At 44.5% G+C, this 21089-nt stretch overlaps 1 protein-coding gene across 1 annotated transcript; it reads left to right on the top strand.

Annotated features, from left to right (window-relative positions):
* Positions 1 to 340: 340 nt before the first annotated feature.
* CD83 (CD83 molecule) lies at positions 341 to 14013 on the top strand (the record flags this gene model as incomplete). Its single annotated transcript, XM_082015014.1, has 5 exons — positions 341 to 383; positions 512 to 642; positions 11643 to 11859; positions 11973 to 12076; positions 13876 to 14013. The coding sequence occupies 5 exons, from the start codon at positions 341 to 343 to the stop codon at positions 14011 to 14013; spliced, it is 633 nt and encodes a 210-aa protein (XP_081871140.1).
* Positions 14014 to 21089: the final 7076 nt, after the last annotated feature.

The raw sequence follows: 21089 nt of genomic DNA, 5'->3' as shown, positions 1-21089 counted from the left end.
TGCTGATTTTGATGCCCTTCACGCTGACCCACAGTGCCCCACAATCAATCTTATTTCTGTTCAGATTAACACGGTGGGGTGAGGGAGAAGAAAAAAAGGGAGATGAGGTGCTACCAGTGCAGGCAGTCGCAGAAAGGGGAGTGACCTAACAGATTGGATGGGAGGAGCACGTAGGGATTTTCCCTGTGACGGGGAACTTCAAGATGTGCTCTCTGGGGGATTCCCCAGTCTGCCTCCAGAAATATCACTCTAGAAGCAGTAGCAGTTTCACTCTGCTCTCACAGTCTGTCCTGCAAAGACGCACGCTGTTGCTGCTCTGTGATTTGAAGCAGCAAAAGCCATGTCTCTGGTAGCCTATGCTCTGCTCATCGTCCTGTGCAATGGTAAGTGGGGAGCCTTGCCTTTTTCATCCTGGTCTTTCACATGTATTTTGTGGGGATATGTTTTGGGAAGACAGGGAGGATTACCTAGGCAATCTCTTTTAAAGGCGATGTGTACCTGTGCTTTGCAGTTTGGTGCTTGATCCATGGGGCTTCTGTGGTGGTCCCAGATGTTGCTGTGAGATGTGCTGAAGAAGCGCTGCTGCCCTGTAAAGTTCTTCAGGACTCCTCAATCGCCTACCAGACAGCATCTTGGTATAAAGTAAGAAAAAAGCCTAAGTTATTTGAGCAGTCTCCTTTGCTTTCCTACCTGATACTGTCTTGTACAAAATGGGTTATTTTATGAAGAGGCATCCACCCCTCAGTGCAGCAGAACATTAAATCCAGTTGGTGGCTGGCCACAAATGGTGTTCCCCAGGGCTCAGTTCTGGGGCCAGTCTTGTTCAATATCTTTACTGATGATCTGGATGAGGGGATGGAGTGCTCCCTCAGTAAGTTTGCAGATGACACCAAGTTGGGTGGGAGTGTTGATCTGTTGGAGGGCAGGAGGGCTCTGCGGAGGGATCTGGACAGGCTGGATCGATGGGCTGAGATCAACTGCATGAGGTTTAATAAGGCCAAGTGTTGGGTCCTGCACTTGGGTCACAACAACCCCATGCAAGTAAGTAAGCTACAGGCTTGGGGAGGAGTGGCTGGAGAGCAGCCCGGCAGAAAGGGACCTGGAGGTGCTGGTTGGCAGCCGGCTGAACATGAGCCAGCAGTGTGCCCAGGTGGCCAAGAAGGCCAACAGCGTCCTGGCCTGTATCAGGAATAGTGTGGCCAGCAGGAGTAGGGAAGTGATTGTGCCCCTGTACTTGGCACTGGTGAGGCCGCACCTCGAATCCTGTGTTCAAGTAACTAGCGATAGGACAAGAGGAAATGGCCTCAAGTTTGCACTGGAGGGGGTTAGACTAGATATTAGGAAAAATTTCTTTGCTGAGAGAGTGGTCAAGCATCGGAACAGGCTGCCCAGGGAGGTGGTGGAGTCACCATTGCTGGAAGTGTTCAAAAAACATGTAGATGTGGCACTTCAGGACGTGGTTTAGTGGACATGGTGGTGTAGGGTTGATGGTTGGACTTGATGATCTTAAGGGTCTTTTCCAACCTTAATGATTCTGCAATTCTGTGTTTCTATGAGAGATGAGGCAGCAGTGGAAACATTTGAGCTGATCACAGAGAACAGGCAATTTCCATGTCATTGTAGATAGACTATTTGAGCGTGATCCCTGAATTACTCTTGGCCTGCTTTTATATCTAACTGTTGCTGCCTTCCAGGGATCAGAATTTAGGTGATGCCCCATGTACATATGCCACTCCAAAGTGGAGTTTTTCCAGGATTTTTCTTCAGAGCAAAAACTGGTATTTAAACCTTGAGACATCAGTGATGTTGTGCCTTACTTAATCTCCTGCTGAACAGGAGCCAATTTTTTCTTTGAAATGGAACTAAACAAGTACTTGCTATTCTTTAGGAAGATTTGGCTAGTGGAGGTAGCTATAAGGGCAGGGTATGCAAAAGGCTGATGTAGAGCTAGAAATTCTGAGTTATCCCTTTGCAGTCATGAAGTAAATGTCTAATCCTGACTGCCTTGGTTCAGAATTCCCATCTCCAAAGCAGGAGCCCTGCTGACCACCTATTTGCAGGAGGGCTACAAGGATTGATCGGCTGATGAGCATAAAGTTCTGTTCAACACTATGAAGATGAAATTTCTCATAGAAAGAGAGGCAGAGTTGCACAGTGGTTGAAGAAGTGGCTGTTGACTTGCTGTATGGCACCGTGTATTTGCATCTTGGTGCATAGTTTCAGCTTATGGTGTGAGCCAAATTAACAGGAAAAAAAGGAAGGTTTTGTTCTCCCCCATTGCTCACTCCCAGACATGCACTCCTGCCGTTTACCATAGGTCAGTCCTGGTGGTCCTCTGGTTGCCTGTTAAGTCAACTCACTGTTGCTTGTTGTAAAAGTGGAAAATCAATCTGCGAATAAATATTTTGTGGGTTACAAAGTTGAATTACTTTCCCATGTGATGGGAAAGCAGTGGAAGGGAAGGGAAAAAAACTCTATTTTTGGTGGGCAAAACCTGTTAATTTACCTCTGCCAGAACATAAAGCCACAGCCTTGGCTTCCCCAGCAGTTTGCTGAGATATAGTTTTAAAGTTATTCCCCACAGTAAACCAAAAAACAGTGTTACTAGATAGGGCTCCTGTGGTTGAAACTTGCGATGCATCTGAGTTTCAGTGCTGGTATAACAATGAGCATCTGCCTACTGACTAGATGATAGCTGCAACCCAAAGGTACCTAACTTTGAAAGAGCTATTTTGAACATCTGGCTACCAGCCCATCAGCAAGTGCAGCATCTATAGTCTCCTTCTTTTTCCAAAATGCTGAACTAAATGTGGGTGGGAGACAGAGAGGAGAGAGTAATGCATCTGGTTGAACATTACTATGGGAGCTGGGGTAGGTGTCAACTTACTCTTTTTTGATTTCTGCTTCAAAAGCTGGATAAGGACATGTATTTTCCATACAGGTATATGATAATTATTTAAGGTCTCATGTTTCCCACAGAGTGTAGACAGGGCAGGGAGCTCACTGCAGGCAGACCATGCAGTCTGGTGGACCTGGAGGAGTTGAGCAGAAGTGGTGAGTGTTGGGGGAGGAATAAACAGAGAGGTTGACTAGATTCCTGAAAATTCTCCCCCAAACCAGTGTTGGAAGTCAACAAAAACGAAAACAGTTTCAGCAGGCTGAAGTGCGGGGATCCACCAGAAGCATGTCCTTCTGAGTTCAGCGGCAAGCGGGAGGGCCAGGCAGCACACAGGAGCCACAAGCCATTGCCCTGACGAAAGAGTGTAAGGAAACCCTGTAGACCCAATTCTGCGTTGTCTCGTAGCTCTTTACAGCTCCACCTGGGCACAAAACAACTGCACGTGCAGGGGAGGGTGACATTTGATGATGCCTTTTGTGTGTGCACCTTCCTCAGCAGCCCTCACTAGTGCTGCTTCCCTTCACAGCAGTCAGGCTGTTACAGTCCAGACTGCCACTGCACCTCCCCTGCCCTGTCCCACCAGTCTCCTCTCCCTCCATGGTCTCCTTGCTCTTCCTGCTTCATCCGTTTTGCTCAGGAAAAGACTGTTTTTCCAGTGCCTCATGCTTTTTTTCTCTGCTGGCACTGCTGAAACCATAAGAAGTTAGGAAATCTAGCTATCTTCAGCTCCTGCCACCATCCTCAGGGACTGATGGCACCAGCCATGGTATTGCAGTCTTCTGGTTACTCATCCCAGGAGAGAGGTGGGAAGTGGGGCCAGGCAGTTAAGGCCACTCTTGGTGATGCTAGCCCAAGCCACAGTCACAGGCATATTAGGAAAAACACAGCACCAAAGCTGAAATGCCCGACTCTTGGCAGGAAAAAGTAATTGGGGCTCGGTGTTTTGTGCTGAAGAAGCAATACTTCTCCTACTTGTGGGGCTAGCTAAATAGGCAGCAGCTTGAAGCTCTCCCCTCTCCTCGCTGAGGGCAGAGCGTGACAGGGCTACCCAACGTAGAGAATCTGTTATTTAAAAAACAGCTACTGAAGGATTAATCAATAAACACCACGTATACCCCCAAAGGGCTAATTAAAAGGTAATTCCAACAAATGGTACAAAATTTCAGACTGTAAAGCTCAAGCAGGTGTTAGGCTAAATCTTTTGTATGAGGTCACTCTGAACTGTGCAGTAAATGCAAGCAATTAACCTTTGCTTCTGCTGCTTTAAAAAAATGATGGCGACAACGTTACGGTGCTGCGCATGCAGCTGTTTGCGCAGGGTGGACGCTCAGCGAACAACCCCCTCCTTCCTACTGGCACTTCTGCATGCTCTGACCAATTAAGGGGTACTTTTAAATAGTTTGCTACAATCCACTTAAAAAAAAAAAAAAAAAGATGTTATTTAAAAGTACTCACTTCTTCAGTTTTTTAATGGAGAAATAATTATTTAAAGGTGTTAATAACCTGCTATCAAAATCCAACTGGATGTAAAAAGGAAGGATTGCATTCAACAGTTCCTTCACTTTTGCTAATGTCTCATACTGCAAAAAGGTGTGCATGTGTTTAACCTGTCGTGTACCCAGTATCACAGAATCACAGAATCATTAGGGTTGGAAAAGACCTTTAAGATCATCAAGTCCAGCCATCAACTCAACACCACCATGCCCACTAAACCACGTTCCTGAAGTGCCACGTCCACACACTTTTGAATACATGACATGGCACAGCCTGGGCTCCGATAGCAACACACACTTTGTCCCCCAAACCAGGGAAGCCCATTCATGCTGGCTGTTAGGAAGAGTCCTAATTAGGTTACCTGCATGCATGAAGGTACACGTGTAAGTAGCGCTGTGCAGAATCGGGACCACAGTCAGTCAGCTCAGACGAAATGATTTTTACTTGGAAATACTTGACGTAGGCAGGCCTAGCACACTGGGGAGAAGGTAGAGCACCAAGTCCTCTTCCAGCCTGGTGCAGCTCTCATCCCATTCGCTACGTGTCTCTGGGAAAATTAGGGAGAAGCTTTCATTATGATGGTACCCTTTAAAGGAGGTCCATTTTTAGGAGTGCTGGGCAACCTACATGCCATAAACCCCTACATGAGCAGTGTGGAAGTTTGCCAGCTGAGGACCGAAAACTAGGTAATTTTTGCATAAGCTCCCAGGCACTGGGAATTGTGTATGGAAATATTGGTTTGAATCTCTGCGGCCCACCTATGAAACAAGAATCTGGGTAATGAAACTTTACTTACCTTTCTTCCTCATAGGGCTATTGAAAACTGAACAGTTTCTCTTTGTGTAGTACACTGAAAATGAGAACCACTTCATAAAACCTCGTAATTATCACTTTATATCCAGTTTGAAAATCAAGCTTAAACACACACAAATGAAGTCCCAGTGGATATTTTGCTATTTTGTTCATGTGGTAGCCAGAAAAGTCTTAATCTAAAACAAATCTCGAGGAAGATGAAAGAAGGCTGTACTTCAGTGGAGAGAAGTCTGTTAACTTCATATGACTTCCCCGAAAAATATAAAACTGTGGCAGAATTAGAGGGGAAAGTCATATTACAAAATAAGATTAAACCTTATAGACATTTAATATTAATCGTACCTTCCTTCAAAGGAAATTACTTTTGCTAAATGTGCATAGCTATTATCTATTAGCATAGGTAAATAGTTGTTAAATTACTTCAGTCTACTTTCTAACATACCTGAAGAAATGCAGTCAAATGCTCCTCAGACCTCTATTCCTCTCCAAGTAGCTCCAACACATTGATTATTTAGACAGGAAGGGAGCAGTGGAAATGATGTCGTGACCAAAACAATTCTTTTGCCTGACATGAGCTAGTGCTGGATGCCCTTAGCTAAAAAAAAAAAAATGAAGAGGCTGTGCGACTGAGTCAGAGGGCTTTTCCAGCTGGCTCGTGTGTCACATGCAATTCCTTTGCTGCTGTTTTGGGGTTAGGTTTTGGCTTCTGCTTTCTTCTTTTTTGTTTTCCCTCTAAAGGACAGTCCGAGTTCACTCACACGTGCCCACAATTTGTGTCTGTTTTTTTCGAATTTAACATTGGTATCTTTACATGACACTGTATAGGAACCATATGGACGCACCTTCAGCACTGTGAAAAAGCACTTTCACATTTTCAAACGTGCAAGTGCTTTTGTGTTGAATACACCTTTTAAGCGGTTTCAGCTCAGTTGTGATTCATTATATGTTAGCTATCAGGCATTGCCAGAATTCTAGATATTTTGCTTCAGAAAATAAATTCCTTCTGGCTGTATATAGATTTTAGATTTCTTTAGCAGTCAGAAATTTCAAGTTGGCCATTATTCCTGGTATAATTTTAAACAAAACTATTTTTACAATCATCCCACCCTCAGAAGAAAATAAATTAATGTTAATACATTCCACCTTTAAATTGCCATCAGTTTTGGATCTGAACCATTTTGTTTGAAATAAAAATTTGCTTTTATGGGAAAAGTAGATTATGTTGGCACTTTGATTTACCTCGGAGCCAATGTACCACCTTAGTCTGGGAAAAGTTTGATGAGAAAAGATATTTAATGAGAGCAAGAACATGAGTTAATAATTGTTTGCTTTCACACGTAAATGACAAAATTAAGTTTTAATCGATTAGTTGGGTGTAAGTACTACAGCATGTGTGAATTGCCTTTGTTTAGTGGCACTATTATGTAATTCTGTAGCAGTTTTCAAAACTGCAGCTAAAACCCAACTAGCTAGGACTGAGGAAAGTGTTCCTCCTCCTTCTTCTTCCACCTTGTGTTTAGTTCTCTGAAAAAGAAATTTTTACTGAAGAGCACTTAAATTTTGGAGACTTAATTATTCTACCTATTTCTCATAATTCGTCCAGTCAGAGAACAGAAATTTATCAGCTCAATGGTATTTTCGATCAAACCTATGCCATTTTAATATCTACTCTATCACCACTGATATTCTTACCAAAAAGCTCTGGGCTAGGAGAAACTTAACAGGAATCAGCCAATTGACTAGAGAATCCATGTGGGAAAATTGCAACCTCTTCAGACCAAGTGTTTCCAAGCTTTTGGGAACCAGAATAACTTTCAGTTAAACTCACTAAAGTAAGGCAACTAGAGCTGGTTGCTCAGGGTTGTGTCCAGTTGGGTTTTAAATACCTCCAAGGATGGATACTCTATAACCTCTCTGCACAACCCATTCCAGTGTTCAACTACCCCCAGAGTAAAAAAGGTTTTTCCTATTTTCACCTGAATTTCACTTTGTGCCCATTACCTCTTGTCTCTAGAGACCATGAGAAGAGTCTGTCTTCAGCTTCTTTATCCCTCTGGCAATCAGGTACATATTGATAAGATGCCCCTGAGCCTTGTCTCCTCCATGCTAAAGAATCCAAGCTCTCTCAGCCTCTCCTCGTATGTCAGGTGCTCCAAATCTTTAATCATCTTTGTGTCCCTTTGCTGGACTCTCCTCAGTAAGTCCCTGTCTGTCTTTCACTGGGGAGTCCAGCACCCCAGGTGTGTCTCACCAGTGCTGAGCAGAGGGGAAGGACCACCTCCCGCGACCTGCTGGAGGTGCTCTGCTGAGCGCAGCCCAGGAGGCTGTTGGCCGTCTTTGACACAAGGACTCATCACTGGTCAACTCAGTGTCCACCAGGACACCAGGGCCTTTCCAGCAGGTTGGGCCCAGCCTGTCCTGCTGCCTGGGGTTATTCCTCCCCAGGGGCAGGACTTGGCATTTCCATTTGCTGAACGTCGTGAGGTTCCTCACAGCCCATGTCCCCAGCCCCTCGTCCCTCTGGATGGCAGCACGACCCTCTGGCGCATCAGCCACCGCTCCCAGCTTGTATCACCTGCAAAGAGGTGACTGTTAATGAAGGTGTTGGACAGTATCAGCCCCTGGGGGTAGCGTTTCCTCTCATTGCCATGGAGGTGGTGGAAAACAACAGATTTAGGCCCCCAGCTGATTTCTGAAAAAGCCTGTCACAGACATTGCCGCTGGCCAATATATATGTGACAATAAAGGTAAACTCACATTTCTTTTCTTGTTTAATTTTCTTAATGGGTAGTTTTATGCAGATAGGCAGAATGATGCTGCCAGACCTCAGGTCCCTGTTTCCTAGCAAAATTCTTGCTTCAGTAACCCCCAGCAGCCAACATGGCAACGAGAGCATTTTTTTGCAAATAGATTCAGTAGCACTTCTACCGGTCCCCTCACAAGTCATGATTTGCTTTTTGAATTTTGGTAAAGCCTAATTAACAACAAACATGGGAGCAGGAAAAGACCACCCCCCTTTCCTTCTCCCGTTGGCGGTGGGGAGCAGGGGGAACCGGTGTGCTGCAGCTTGCTCGTCAGCGAGGTGGAAGGGAAGAGAAACGTAGGTGGAAAATATTTTGTTGCTGATTAAAGAAGAAGGTGGTCCCTACACAAGTGTATTGCTGCCACCAACAGCGCTCGCTTCGATCCCTCTAAGCTTGTGTGGAATTAATTAGGTAAAACCCCTGGCATTTACCTTGGGCTGTGGTATCACCTGGAGGAGACTTGACATGAATTAGCGCTGGATTATCACAGGAGCTGGAGCTGTGAAATGATCTGTCTAGCGAGAGTCTGCCAAGTGATTCACAGGAGGTGGCAAACAAAGTGGCATTTTCATAATTTTAATTAGGTTTTGGGGGAAAAGAGGTTAGCTTGAACAGAGCAAGAGGCAGAATGATGACCTTACCGAACATCTCCTGGATTTCCTTCCTCATGGCTGGGATATGGGGAGACACCCTGCATATTTGCTCAGATGTTTCCTCTCTACTTAGAGAACTTAAAAAGGGAGGGGTTGATTTTTTTTGATAAGGTAATAGGAGATAAGGTTGCAGTGGGAAAGGGCTTGTTTCAGGCATCAGAGAAAGGGTTGCTGTGACCTCTGAGCAGAGATGGATGTGCTGCGTGTAGAGGCTGGGAAAAATGCCACCAGATGTCTCTGCAGCCTAAAAAATGTAGGGAGGCTGCTGGGCACACCAGCACCCCCACGGGCTGCCCTGCCTGCCTTTGCTCTTCAGTAAAGGGGAGATTTAATGGAGAAAGAAAGGCATGCAAACCCCGAATTAAACCCACGCGTGTGAACCCTTCCTCCTCCTCATCAGACGCAAAGGTTCGCGACCCCCATCCAGATCGCAACTGGTTTCTCCCCAAGTGAGGGAGCCAGATTAGGCCATAAAGTAACTTTTTCTTCTGGTCTGGGGGAAGGCTTGCTGGTGCAGCTTCATGGACGGTGTTTTGCCTCACACAGAACAGGTCTGCACGAGGCAAAGTTACAACTTGCTTGCCTCCAGGGTCACTGTCACTGTAACTTGTGACAGCAACTGAGCACCTCGAAAAGCTTTGGAGGCAATCATCAATCCTACCCCTCAGTGACTCCATAAAATAGGGAAGTTAAATCATTGACCAAAAATCCCATTGGGAATAAGGGCATGGTCAGGCATAGGATACATGGACTTAATTTAACTTCTCCTGTATGTTAGCAGTGGTGATTACAACTGCATACAGAAAGATCAAAGTGTTTTCTTATTCCCAGGTCTCAGCCACATGAATCACAGTACCATTTACCACCCAAGACAGCAATTATTTATGCTACGGGTGAATTGAAAAAAAAAAAAAAAAGAAAGAAAAAAACAAAACTAGTATTCTGTGTGTAGCTCAGACCTCCTATCTGCATTTTAGGGCAATCCGAAGGGCAGCCAGGCTGGTTCTCTTTGTTGCCCTGTGGGCAGTTTTAGATTTCACTGAGGAAGGGGGTGGTAAGGGAAGGGAGAGTGGCAAAAATTAGATCTGAGGGAGGTCAACTCTATCCACTTAACTGCTATTGACCCACTTGTAACCAGAGCTGAGCCCAGCCTGGGTATCAGAATTCCTCTGGACACATCTCTGATAACGTGCAGGGCCTGAAAATACCTAAATTCCTGTAGCACGGTGAAGTCCCTATAGCCTGAAAACCACTATAAATACTGCTTGTCTCAGAGGTGCTTGGGGCTAAGCGTAATAAGAAAGAGAAGCTGGGGTAAATTTACTGGGAGATTAAGAGGAAGAAGGTACTTTCTTCCCTCTTGCTGGCTAAAGTGTGGAAAGCCCCAGGGAATTACTGGTCTGTTTTTCAGTTGATGCACCAAAAAACCCCAACCTTTCTGAGAAAGATCCTGAGAAAGGATCTTTACAATTATGAAAATCTTGTGCTTTAGTCTGATTCCCCAGTTTCTGAAAAGTTCCTCAACCTGCAGCTTGTTTTACACCATTTTAGGGCTGCAAAATAGCTAAGTATAATGGAGCATCAAGCCCATATTTCTCCCAGACCCCTGATTACGCTTTCCTCATGCAAATACATGCAAGGGAAACCAGATACTCCTAGCCTCAGTGTGAGAAAATTGTGTTAATTTTAATAACTTGCAGTGTAACTGTTATACCCTGATGCAGTAGCTATACTGATAGAAAGTAAGCACCAACATGCAACCCAAAAATGTGTCTATTAAAATAAAATAATAATAATAAAAAAGCCTTGGCTTGCTTACATCAGTTATAGGTTTGGCTGAAAAGTTGAGCCTTGGACTGTATGAGCTGGCTCTGGCTCTGCTGGTACACAAAAAGACTGAATTCATTACTTGGGAAACCTTCATGGAGGGCACGCTGCCTCGAATCCCAGGGAGCAACGTCGATGAATAAGAATGGACACGGGCTAATTCAAACCCTTCTCCCATCTTTCAAATCAAGTTAGTGATTTCTCTCTTCTTTGTGGTTCCCAGCCAATTGTCATTTTCAGCGCATCCTATCGCCCCGCAGTACAAACTGTTCTGGGAATACACTTCATTCCTCCAGCAGCCTCTCAGCAATGCCAAGGAATGTAGGTCTTCTGGTTACAATTAAGAAATTCAACATACAAACGCTCCCCAAGTGCACCAGAACCTGCTTGTGACCTTCACGCAACCGAATCCGAAGGAGTTGAAGCAATTTTTTTCCTCTTTGGCTCCAATAAAGTGTGGAGGGGAGGCGGGGAACCCCCCATTCCTCCAAGAGAGGGGGCCGGCTGCGCGGAAACTGGCGCGGGGAAGCGCAGATTCCAGGGCCGCGTTCCCACACGGGGCGCTGGGCTGCGGGCTCGCTGGCAGGGCGCCAGCCCGGGCGGGCAGAGCCGGCGCGCTGGGCGCGCCTGCCGGGGTGGGCGCGTTTCGTTCCCCCCGCCGCACGGCAGCGAGCGTGCCGGCAGGCCGAGCGCGGGCGGCGGCGGAGCCTACCTGCCCGCTGTCACGCTCTCCCGGGGACCTCTCGTCCCCGGAGCCACCGCTAAGCCGCTGGGTAGGGCTGCCTCTCGCTGCCCCGGCTCCATCCCCCCGCGCTGTCGTGCTCTGTTTGAACGCTTTTGGGGCCTCTGCGTAGGCACTTGGAGAGCAAACTCTACTGCTGCCTTTTATCATGTTGGATTGTCTCCTGGTGAGGCAGACTAAGAAGCTACTACAGAATAGCTTTATAGTATCTGTAAATATAGTGTCTATTTAAGCAAAAAAGCAAATACTTTTCGATTGTGAGCATGAACGTATTAGACGCTTTTGAGGTTCCCCCCCGCCTCTCTTCAGCCTCTGCGTTGTCAGCCATAAGCCAGCTTTAAAACTCTCTTTCCCCTAGAACTCAGAATGACCCTGTTGCCCAAGACGAGAAATATATTTGTGTTTTCCAGATGGCTGGAGATGGTGAAGGAATAGCATGGAAAGTCCTTGATGTGGAATCTCATTATCCCAAAGAACTTGGGCGGTCCCTGGAGCTCTCCAACGACACCTTCTTTTCACTGAAGATCAAAAACACAACCAGCCAAAACAGTGGGATTTATAAGTGCACTTTGTGGGAACAGAGTGGAGAACGCAATCTGAGCAGCACAGTCACATTAAAAGTAACAGGTACAGTAGAGGCTCTTAACTGTCCCGTGCTCTGCATGGCATTTCATGAAGGCAACAGTTCAAAAATATTTTACAAACACCTGAACAATGTAACGCCTTGATTTACTTTTTAGGTTGCCCTGGAATAGAAGACGAAAAATTTAAAAAATACAAATCTGAGCTTTTCATGCTGACTTGCCTTGGGATTTTTTACTTGCTGCTCATCTTTTTTACCTGTGTAAGTAATTCCATTTCTCACAAAACAAACCAACCAAAACCAACAAAAAAACCCCACTCATTTTCTCTGCTAGCACCACCTTTAAGACAGCTGGTCAGAAGTTGGTGTTCGTATTTCATTTATGACCAAATCCTTCAAATACTCACACAGTATTTTCAAAGCCAGAGGAAACTCAGGTGCATGAGGAGCAAGGATGGAGTCCCAAAGAGATAAAACATTTCACTGCACCCTGATCTAACTCAAACCAGACAGTTATTTTCCTGCACCACGCAGCGCATTTCTGCTTCCAGGTACTCTGAGCGCAAGCTACTACTTCAGCTTTAGGGCACATCAACAGCTTTTCTGGTTTGGTGCTTGGGAACAGCATTTGCCCAAGATGGAGGCACAGGCCCCTGGGATCCCTTCCCCACCTACGGCATTGTGTTGTGTGGCAGCACAATGGACAAGTTCAAGTCCACGTACTTGTTGCCTCAGTTTCCATGCCTTTAAATTGGTGACAACCCCATTTTGGATGGGCGTTTTTGTGAAGCTCCGTCTTTCTTGTTAAACAGGCATTTTAAGATCCTTGGAAAAGAGCCTCCTTGGGGCTTTATCCATACCTTTAATGCCAGCTGGTGGTTCTGGGGAAGGTGGGCAGAGGAGGTATTCGGGAAGCTCACTTCACAGAAGCAAATCGATGCGTTGTCTGCGGGAGCGGTGAGGTCCCCCCCCGTGCAGAGCTCTGCACCTCCTGCCTTAGAGGCAGCGTCAGCCTTGGGTGTACAGTGCAACACCAGCCACATTTCTAATTAAAAACCAACCCAACCCAACCCCAGCATTTTGGGAGGTCAGGTTTAACTTCTGCTGCCTATTTCATATTTGCCTTCTTGTTTTGCTCCTCAGCAGATGAATCATAACTGTTGATTGGAGAATACCTAATTAGTTGCAGCTAAATGTAGATCTTCATGTATCTTCAGGGAGCAATTAAATTTATGCCTGTCTTTTTGTTAGATTGACAATCCTGCCAGTAATTTGTGCTGTTCAGACTAAAGTTTGACAGGATAAGTCTTGTAGGAATTTGTTGGGATGAAAGTATGAAAGCAAGGATATCATTCAGAAGAGACAGATGCCCCTGTTCTACTCAGTGTCCTGAAAGAATTTCAGATCTCTCCTTCCCGTATCTAAAAAAAAAGTCTCAGTTTTAACGGTGCTGTTAAAAAAAAGCAGAGCCATGTAGTGAAGATAACCACTTCACTGGAATTATGTGTATCTTACACTTGGGTGAGGTCCAGTCTCAGGTATCAAGCTAGCTTTCATCAAAATTTAATATTGCCCTGATTTCACAAGTGAGCTTCATTATTTAAAATGCTTGTTAAGTCCTTACAGGTTGCCTTGTCCTCTCCTTTAGTGGAGATCGTGCCTTATCTCCACTAAATTCAACAGCGACAATAAGTTTAAGACTGGTTGGCAGGACTGGGGCTTTACTCTGACAACTTGATGAAAATATTTCAGACACTGGTCTGTATTGAAGGCAGGTGGAAACACACTTGCAAGAGCTTTATGCAAGGCCTATTCATATGAAAACTTAAAGTAAATGTAAATTTCCTTTTGTGACTTAGGCTTTTGTCCTATAAAGCTCCTTGACTGAGCAAGAAATGGCAGCTTTTCTTTGTGCTAGATGCTTCTGGTGACAAACAAATGGAAAAGGTGTAATGACCTATGCTTAGCAAGGAGAAAAAACAAAACTTTCAAACTTCAAATAAAATTGCCTTTCATAGGAATTCTCAGTTTTAAGCTTTCCTTTCTGTTTTCTCTTTTAGACGTGTCTAAGAAAAGAGAATATGTCTCCCAATTATCAAAAAAACAGACCAGATATGAAACACATGCTTACCCTCATCAATGTACATGAAATGAGAACTTTCCAGGATTTAAACAGTGACAGCACTTGCAAAAATTAGCTTACTTCAAGATCCGTCCAAGTTGATGTTGACAGCACCATGGGCTCATCAGTAAACATGACACTAGGTGGATGGCTGGGTGGTACGGAGAGGAAATAAATGGTAATATATGGCCTCTTCAGAACAGCCTGAAAGTATAGGTAACCTGTCAGTGATCTGCCTGCGCTGGACAAGCCTTCGAGAAGCACTGTTATGCACTACAGTAACTTTTGGGAGTTAGGCAGCTAAGAGGTACCATTACATCTACACAACGGTCTTCCGATGCTGTTACGAAGTTGTTATCAACTTTATCTCACTCTGCCGTTCAGCCCTCTTGTTCTGAGCAAGACCATGCCTGTGATACAAAGACCAAGTTACAGGGAGGCCATGGCAGCGCAAAGCCGGGGGATTAAGCTCTTCACTGAACTAGTAGCTCTCATCTTTCAAAAGTAAACACAACAGGTGCTGCAGTATGAAAAGGTGGGTGTGCGGGGCTGTCTCTGGCTCTGAGCCTGATTCTGGATGGAGCTCCTTCACTGCAAATGGGGTGTAACTTGTCATGTGGTGTTCAAGTAAGCTGGAGAGGCAACTTCATGCTCTTGTCCTAGGTGGATCAAATGAACATTCACTTTGAATTCTCGGAGTGACAGATGGGCTGAAATGTAAGAAGGGAGAAAATAATCTGGAAATCTTTCTGGACGGAGAGGAACTTTCTATCTCTGCAAGAGAAATAGGGACACATTTCCCAGAGGCATCTCTAGATAGGTCAATCCATAGGAAACTTCAACAGGACTGTTACCCTTAAAACAACAAAAATAAGAATGAAGAAATCTGTGATATTAAGGACATGTAAAGATGACTTATTTTGTGTTTTATAAAACATGAAACCAAATGTGTGCAACATCTATGTCAGGCAAGTTACACGAGTGATGACTAAACCCACAGCTTGGAAGAAATCGACTGTCCATATTTTTGAGATGTATTAAGTCAAACGTGAGATACAGGAATGGAAGATTTGGCATATGAGCACCTGCTTTTGGTGCTGACAGTGTGCAGTGTATGTGAAACAAGGACATAAGGAAAGCTGAACTCTGGCACACAATGTAAGGGAGAGAAGACTTGCCCTCTTGGACCAAAGAAAGCAAGAGAGATTCTGGAGTCTGAGATCAAGGAACCTCCTTTATTGGGCTGCTGGTGCAGAAGGTGAAGCAAGAGGAGTCTAGACTGACTGGGTGTTCATGCCACAACATGAGAATTTGGGCCAAAATACGAGAATTTGCAAGCACTTAAGAACAGAATCTTTAAAAAAAAAAAAATCCTTCAAGAACTAAACTGCAACATTAAGATTTTTAATGCAGTTTCCAGGCTGTTGACAAGGAGGCTCTTTCTGTAATCTTTGACTAATTTTGAAGTGCTGATGGGAAGAAAGCACCGTGCATCCCTCAGTATTGCCTCTGTGAGCAGGGTAGATGTTGACATTGCTGGAGTCCAAGGGGCTCCTGACCAGAAGAATTGTTCCAAGGGATACGCAATTTACTTAGAGCATGGTAAATTAATGCCACATTTGCTTTTTTATAATCAATTTTTACATATAAGTGTGTGTAACATACTTGAAATAAAAATTCAGAGGTAACCTACCATTTGTTTTTGTGTGCCGCATATGGCAAATAAACCCAGAAATACTCCGTATCAATTGCATTTTATTTTACAACCAACATAATTACATCAAATAATGTAGATGCTTCATCCAGCCTCTTCTGTGGGGGAGGGCATGTGTGTGCGTGTAATTGATTAAGCAATGGATAATTTTATGCATTTCTAAGTACCTAAGATAATTTAAATTTTCCTCAATATTTCACTTTCTGTCCAAAGTACATTCTAAAACACCTGTTCCCTACTGACAGGCGAGTCATTAGGGAGAACACAAGGGTGTTTCAGTCTACCCATGGGCACTTTTAAACATTGCGCATCATCACGGGTGACCTGTATGTTTAGGTGGCAATAATATGAACCGAATGTGCATGTGTAATAACTGACCTAGGGTACATCAGGTTTCTCCATTTGGTCAGTAAAGCTTAATACCTGACAGTCATTTTTTTTAAATTTTTTTTTTAGTATTTTTTTTTAGGAGAGCAGACAAAAGGAAGGAAAGGAAAATTCATTTGAAAGGGGTTGATAATTAATCAGCAGCAGAAGCTGAAACACTTTAAAAATTATTTCTTTGCATGTATAAATAGGATCAGATCAGATAGGACAAAATGAAAAAAGGGACTTTGTGTAAGCGACTATACCCATTATTTTCACCCCGGGCCAAACTGTCTGCAATGCAGAAGATTGGGCCTGAGGCAACAACACTGTGAGTCAAATTTCAGGTTCAGAAGTTTCAGGCTGGTTCATTCTGGGGATTTTCTGTAATCCCAGCTGTGCAGTAGAAGTGATCACATTCAAGGCCACTTAAATGCCTTAAATTGTTTAGAAGGAGTAAGCAGTGAGAAAGTCTTATGCCAAGATGCTTGACTGAATCACAGTGCTGGAGAGAAACAGGCAATGTCCTAAAGTCGTGAAGGTGCCTGTGCATCTGGGGTGTAAAGGATATAAAGAGACTGTTGTGGTGTTGTAGGGCAAAACCTACCATTAGCTAGAAGTACGGCGAAGGAGAACCAGGTAACTGAAGGATATAAGCTAACATACTGCAACTTCAGCACTAACAGGAAAAAAATAATTTAAAAAATCATGTCTTGGCTGAAAATCTTACAGAATGAGGTACACGCATTTTAGCATAGTATCTCAGAGGAGACGGTCCTTTCCTTGCAGTACGGACCTGTGGATCTAAGTAGCCTATTTCAAGATTACTGCCCCAGCTAGCCCGGCATACAGGGGATGAGCACATGCACACATTCTTTAGACTATCACAACTCATTATTGAAGGGAATGTGTTTCTGGATTACACAATCTAACGGCTTTTTTTGATTATACAGAATGATTGCTTTGTTGGACAGGAAAAAAATTGTTTTTTATTTTCCACTACTCTTCTTATTACTGATGCCTTCAGTTTTGTAAGATAATATAATAGCATACGTTTATGCTAGGACTGCTCCTTGTAATACTCTCTTACAATACTTTTTTAGAATCAGGAATTCAGTTCATCTCAAAAAATCCATGAGGTGGGAAATAAGATAATCTTTGTTTTAGAAACAAAAGCTGGAAATCAGAAATCTCCTGAAGAAGTCTGGGTCAGAATAGGGATGAGAGCTGAGGTTTCCTGACTCTCTTGTGGATGCCTTAACCACTGGAGCTTCCTTGTTAATAATTCTTGTGGGTTTTGTAATTTTTTAATTGATTTTTTTTCCCCTGTAACCTGCATTTTTCTATTGTTTTGTCCAAAAGGTGAACCATCTGCGTTCGAAGATAACAATAAACATTATATATAAAATTACTCATACAGAGCGAATTCATATGCCTGTGATTAAGGAATGTACAGACAAACACTGCATCACATGGGGAAATTACCCCAAAGAGAAATGGCGGCAGTCATACACCGCAGCTAAATGAATATCCAAAATGGCAATGAGGGAAAGCTAAAGGACATAATCCACAAAATGCTGAGTGTATGAATTATAGCCCTTAGCTAGGCCTGATTTGTGCAGCTAGCACTTGCACAGTAGATAACCCAGGCTGACAGTGACCTTGGCAGCATTGCAACCGTAATATTTTCTGTAAAGGCTGAACAGTTTTCAACCTATTTCTCCTGAGCAGGAGCTATAAGCACGCTTGTATTCAACAATGTGGACCAAAGTAATCCTCAATATGTGCCTGTGAATGATACAAACAGCATATGACTCTTTGGGCACGCTGAATGCCTCCCTCCCTTCATTCTTCTGCCCTTGGTAAGACCATTTTGGAGAGGATAAAGAGCATTTCCCAGATGCACGCATTCCCTTTCTTCCCCCTCTCAGCGCGGAGCCGAGCAGCGATGCAGCGCAGAGGGGATCTGGTTCCAAGTCCATTGAGCAACTACAAGTATTTAGTGACCTTCCCAACAAATACGTCTGCCCCTTGGGAGCTGCAATTGATTTCCCTCATCTCTGTACACGAAGACAACACTTCTACGCTATGTTACAGCTACATAGTTAGGTAAATTGTAAGCGCTTTCCCCGCAGCTCATTTTTAAGTAACTATCAGTGAAACCCTAATTCTTAGTAATTTGTGGAACAAACTGCTGGGGAGATTAAAGAGTTACAAATAAACGCAACACCAAATTTTTTGGTTGATGGTCTGTTCTCTCTTCACTTTGCTGCCAAGACCTGTGTTTGCAGTACTCCGCTTTTCGCTGACTACAGCTGATATTACTTCTGTGTAAAGCTGTGAGAAGAGTGCCGTTAACCCTCCGGAGCGGTGATGTAAATCCTGAAAAATCCACCGAGGGATTGGGTGGTGGCAAGACCAACACGGGTCGCTGCAAGGAGTGGTGGGTCCTTTGAAGGCTTCATCTTACGTCCAAACCATACAAGTCTTCCCACCCTTTGATGGAAAACTTGCTATGTCCCTGTGGCTGAGTTACACGTGCATCTGTTATGCTGCAAATGGACAGCCTGGACTGATTTTAAGCATTTCCTCTGTTACAAAACAGACGTCACAGCCAGTGTAAGAAAAATTAAAAAAAAAAAACCACAAACCAACCCCATGGACAGATTGAAGGCAAGGGGCAACAACTAAGAGAAGAGACAGGTCCTAGGGGAAACATGGCTTACGCAAGCCCAGCGCAAACATGGGCTTTGCTCTCTTCAGGGTCTTTCAGTTGCTTCTGTGAAGGGAGTAAGAACAGCCTGTAGTGGTTGGGGCTCTTTGTTTCTTTGTTCTTAAAAACATCTGCGCTGTGTGCCTCAGTTTCCCTATCTATAAAGGGGAGCGAATGAGTTCAAGTGTTATCTTGTGTGAGAAGTGGGGAAACGGGCAATATTTGCAACTCATTGCCTACTTGGAGCTGAAAGGAACTTTTTACCCAAGTTGTCCTTCAGGGGAAAGAACAGGATGCTTGAAGTGCTGGGCATTGAAGTTAAGGGAAAAAGGCCCTGCTGACAAGAGAAACTGGATTAGTAAGAATTGGTAAGAAGAAAAATACAAGAGTCTCTGCAAATGCTGAGGTCTAGACCAAGCACCTGTAACACAAATGTGTGACAGTTTCCACCCACTCCCTTTTGCTATTTTCATCCCATCTGAATTCCGGCTCTGCCAATTCACTCTCACATCTGTTCTCAGACTTGGTATCAATGCCGATTTAATCACATTCCTTCCATCTACTGAGCTGGAAGTGTAGGGTTATGTACAAGCCAGGAGAAATTAACCCTTTCGCTTCATTAGGGCCAGCTAGCACGCCTCTCTTGCAATGTGGCCGCTGGTGTTCAGGTGGGCAGCAGAGCTGATGGGGCTGTGTCAGCTCCTCAAACAGAGAGTGTGCTGAGCACATTACTGCTGAAATAACCTTGCAGATACATACTGAGCAGAAGAGGTCTGGAAGGCCAGCAGCATCCGGAGCTCTGTGAACAGGAGCGCAGCCAACAGATCAAGCAGATCCCCCTACTCAACACTCTTTAGACCACACCTAGATAGCTTGTCCAGTTCTGGGCTCCCAAAACTGCCCCCAAGGCACTCAGGGCTGGGGTGCTAGCTCTGTGAGGAGAGGCTGTGAGACTGGTGTGTGTTCAGCCTGGAGAAGAGATGCTTTTAGGGAGACCTAAAACCCATCTCCCCAGTACCTGTGAGGAAGTTACCAAGAAGGTGGTGCCAGGCACTTCACAGTGATGCATGGTGCGAAGATGAAAGGCAATAAGCGTAAGTTGAAATAAGAGTAGTTCAGACAGGAATATCATTTTCCCTGTGGGGGCAGCCAAGCAGTGGAACAGGTTGTTCACAGAGGCTGTGAAGTCTCCATCCCTGAAGGTTTTAAAGACCTAACTGGACAAAGCCCTAAGCAACTTGGTCTGATCCCATAGCTTACTCTGCTTTAAGCAGGAGGTTAGACTAGGGACCTCCTGAGGTCCCTTCCCACCTCAATTATCCTATGAATCTACACTCTTCATGGTCAGAGAACAATTATTTATCACTACTCTTCAAGATGTTCATCGTGGTATGAATGGACCAGTCCCAGATATCTGCCCTCTGCCAGTAACGACCAAGGGTATCTCACACAAAATGTGTAGACTACTGTATGAAAAGTAGCTGTGGGATAGAAGAAAAACAAACAGTGGACAAATTGTGCTTCAAAAATGGACTAGTTCTTTTCCATTGGTTAAAGGCTAATAAAAATGCAGTATTTTTTACAACAAACTTTTTTTTTTTTTAATTTTACCTCTTCAATCAAGGACAAATGGACAAGGATACATGGCACACTGTCAGAGACCTTTCTTTGTGTTCTGGCTTTTCTCAATATGAAATACTTCTGCTGGTCCTTGCAGAAATTCATAGTCTCCAACACATCTTGCACTTGAATTTTGGAAGTGTTAATAATATATGGCATTCAATGAAGACAATTTTTGTCTGCATCCCACTCCTAGATCTCAGACTATATGACAGCAATGGGCGACTGCACACACGCACCCACCGGCTCATGGAGCCAAGCACATGGTCTCATCATTTTCTTGTCTGTGTGGCACTCAGCCACACTGGGATTACACGTGGATAAAAAAAATAAATAAAAAATCCCTAACCTGTGGCACACTGTGGCGAAAGAGCCAGCCTCCTGCCTACAAGGCAAATATATGTTTCTCACACTGGGATGCGCTACTCAACCTTTGTCCTTGCAGACATCAGGGCTCAGAGACTGCTGCCTGGTGGGGCAGCTCAGTGGGAGGGTCACTGGTGATGGAGCTGGAGCCAAAGCGCTTTCCTCCTCCTTCTCCATACTGTCTCACGCAGCTCCCATCCTCGGACCTGCAGCTGTGCCCTTAACTTGCTAAAAACTGCAATCCCAGACCAGGTGTCGGGGCATTTCTGTGAGGCTGCAAGACACTGGTCCTGAGGATATGTCCTTCGGCTAAGCCCCTCCAGACCTGCATTTCGCAGGACCTAAGTTGCTCAGGGACTCCTTATCGCTGTCT

This window comes from Phaethon aethereus, assembly GCF_964289735.1.
Source record: "Phaethon aethereus genome assembly, chromosome: 2".
In the NCBI taxonomy this organism is placed as follows: domain Eukaryota; kingdom Metazoa; phylum Chordata; class Aves; order Phaethontiformes; family Phaethontidae; genus Phaethon; species Phaethon aethereus.
The sequence above is the reverse complement of the archived record's forward strand: the minus strand, read 5'-3'. Positions and strand labels throughout refer to the sequence as shown.